This window comes from Lolium perenne, chromosome 4 (genome assembly GCF_019359855.2).
Source record: "Lolium perenne isolate Kyuss_39 chromosome 4, Kyuss_2.0, whole genome shotgun sequence".
Lineage (NCBI taxonomy): Eukaryota > Viridiplantae > Streptophyta > Magnoliopsida > Poales > Poaceae > Lolium > Lolium perenne.
In genome coordinates this window covers 65,833,911-65,836,304 of record NC_067247.2, presented here as the reverse complement: position 1 = coordinate 65,836,304, position 2,394 = coordinate 65,833,911, and the positions used below count along the sequence as shown (strand labels likewise).

General features: G+C 54.8%; 1 protein-coding gene across 1 annotated transcript; it reads left to right on the top strand.

Moving 5' to 3' along the window:
• Positions 1-293: 293 nt before the first annotated feature.
• LOC127292819 (uncharacterized) lies at positions 294-2,173 on the top strand. The gene is made up of 3 exons (XM_051322317.2): positions 294-493; positions 1,016-1,097; positions 1,214-2,173. Exons 2-3 carry the CDS (start codon positions 1,016-1,018, stop codon positions 1,846-1,848), a joined length of 717 nt encoding a protein of 238 aa, XP_051178277.1. The 5' UTR covers positions 294-493; the 3' UTR covers positions 1,849-2,173.
• The last annotated feature ends 221 nt before the right edge of the window (positions 2,174-2,394 follow it).

Below are 2,394 nucleotides of genomic sequence, written 5' to 3'. Positions count from 1 at the left end.
ACCTCTCTATCGAATGGCAGAACGCCACTTGCCGTCTTCACACCGCGAGGCTCTCACTCACTCACTCAGTCACCGACTCACAGTCAGATCAGTTACTATTGGATTTACTGTGGTGCTTACGTGCTGTAGATAGAAAACGCAGAGAGCTTTTCCGCGCGGTGATCATCCTGTCCTCGAGGAGAACGCCGAATAACAGCCACGAGAAGGACGGCTTGGCGCGGGGTGCGGTCGGCGGTGCGAGCCAACTATATAGCTGTTGTGTGCCGCGCCTTTCCAGCTTCTAGTTTCTCCATCCTCCTCCTTTTCCCCATCGGCAAGTCTCCTCGGGACGAGCACGAGGCAGATGACGCTTGCTATATAGCTGCCTACCCCGCACCGTCCCTCGCCCTCCCTTGTTAGTTCCCCTCACTCCAACGCCACCGCGCGCGGTTCCTTCTCCGTTCATCTTCTTCCTCCCCTCATCAGTTCCTCGCATTGCCGGGGCTAAACCAAGGTGATGTGCATCCTTCCCTCTCTCTCTCTTTCATCAACACACATTTGATTTAGGACTACGTGTTGATTGATTGGTTTGATTGTGGGAGCCTTCTTGATGGACAAGTGTCCTTCCCTTTCACGAATTAATTTAGTTTAGTGTTTCTTTTTTGAGTGTGTTCTACGCCTCAAACTGCTCCTTTGCTTCTTCTTCTTGTCAATTATTATTTCTCCCTGGGCGAATAGATGGTAGTCGCAGATCGGTTGCAATCAACAATTGTGTTCTACGCTTCGAACTGCTCCTTTGCTTCATCTTCTTGTCAATTCTTTTCCTTGCTAGCGAATAGATGGTAGTAGCTAGTAGACGCAAATCAGTTGCAATCACCAGTTGGTCGATCTCCTATCTGCTCCGCGCCCATAAAATTGATGCGGCTCTGCTTCATTCTCTAGCTCTGCTCTGCTTTCTTCAAAGGAAACGAGACAAGGGTAGGGAAATTCTTCTAGCTAGAATTCTGACGAGCGAGGTGTGTGCTTGTAAGTGCAGATGCCGACCATCAAAATCAAGGTGGACCTGGACTGCAGCCGCTGCCACCGCAAGATCGAGAGGGTGCTCGACAGGATCAGAGGTAACCTACGGTGCTTGCTCCAGCCTCCTCTCAGTTTCGGTGATAGCTTGATTTGAGCTCGTTGTTAACGGATGGAATTTTCTTGGGATGATGCGTGCGTGCGTGCGTGCGTGCAGAGAAGGGCGAGTTCGTGATCGACGACATCGAGTACGACGAGAAGAACAACATCGTCATCGTCAAGGGGCCCTTCGACGCCGACCGCCTCGCCGACAAGCTCTGCTGCAAGGCCTGCAAGATCATCAAGCAGATCGAGATCGTCGAGCCACCGCCGCCCCCGCCGCCGGAGCCGGAGCCCGAGCCGCCAAAGAAGGAGGAACCCGCGCCGCCGCCGCCTGAGCCGGTCGTCGAGCAGCCGCCGCCGCCCGCGGTCGTGGAGCCCGAGCCTCCGGCACCGGAGCCCGTATGCGAGCCTGAGCCGCCGAAGAAGGAGGAGCCCGCGCCCCCGCCGCCGGAGCCGGAGGTGAAGCCACCTCCACCGGCGCCGACCAAGGTCGTGGAGGTGCCGTACCCCTGGCCATATCCCTACCCGTACCCGATGTGGCCGTCCGACTGCTGCTGCCACCACGGCCACGGCGGCTGCCACTGCTGCTCCTGCAAGGATGAGCCCGCTCCCGCGCCGGCGCCCGTGGCCCCGCCGCCGCAGTACAACATCTACCCGCAGTACCCCCAGTACCCTCAGCCGGCGTACCCGTGCGGCGGCTACAAGATCGTCTGCGAGGAGGACCCCAACTACGCCTGCTCCATCATGTGATTCCATGATCAGCGCGTGTCCCGTTCATCCGCCCGCCCCAAATTCGATCATCCCGTCAGTATAAGCACCGTACAGACAGATATATATTACAGCGTACATGTACAGACTCTCCGCGTACATGCATATATGCGCGCCATACACCTCGCCCTATATGGGTATATCCCCCGTTTAATTTTCCCTGTGATTAGAAGCCAAAATAAGCAATACATTCGTGCATGTATTTACTATCAGTAGTAGAGAGATCAAGGAGGAACCATGACAAGTGATGTGGTCTCACTGTGAGAGCTTCACTTTATTCAAATCATGCTGCCGTGACATTTCATTATCCTGATAGCCAGCTTTACTTTGTTCCGATGTTTCTCTTTGTCCCCAGAAGTTGCCATAATGCGGCATGCTTTTCCCGCGTATTATTGTTCTGTAAAGATCGGGCGAAAAGACAGCAGGCTTGATAAGTACAGATGGGATTGCGTCCAGGGCGCGCGTCATCGGGCGTAAGCAGTAGAAAGTGCTTAAGCGTGTACACACGTAAAGGATGAGGCGATCTGT

Coding starts and splice junctions, on each gene's coding strand:
- LOC127292819 (XM_051322317.2), top strand. CDS start 1,016: ATGCCGACCATCAAAATCAAGGTGGACCTGGACTGCAGCCGCTGCCAC. Junction 1,098..1,213: donor GGTGCTCGACAGGATCAGAG/GTAACCTACGGT, acceptor GCGTGCGTGCAG/AGAAGGGCGAGTTCGTGATC.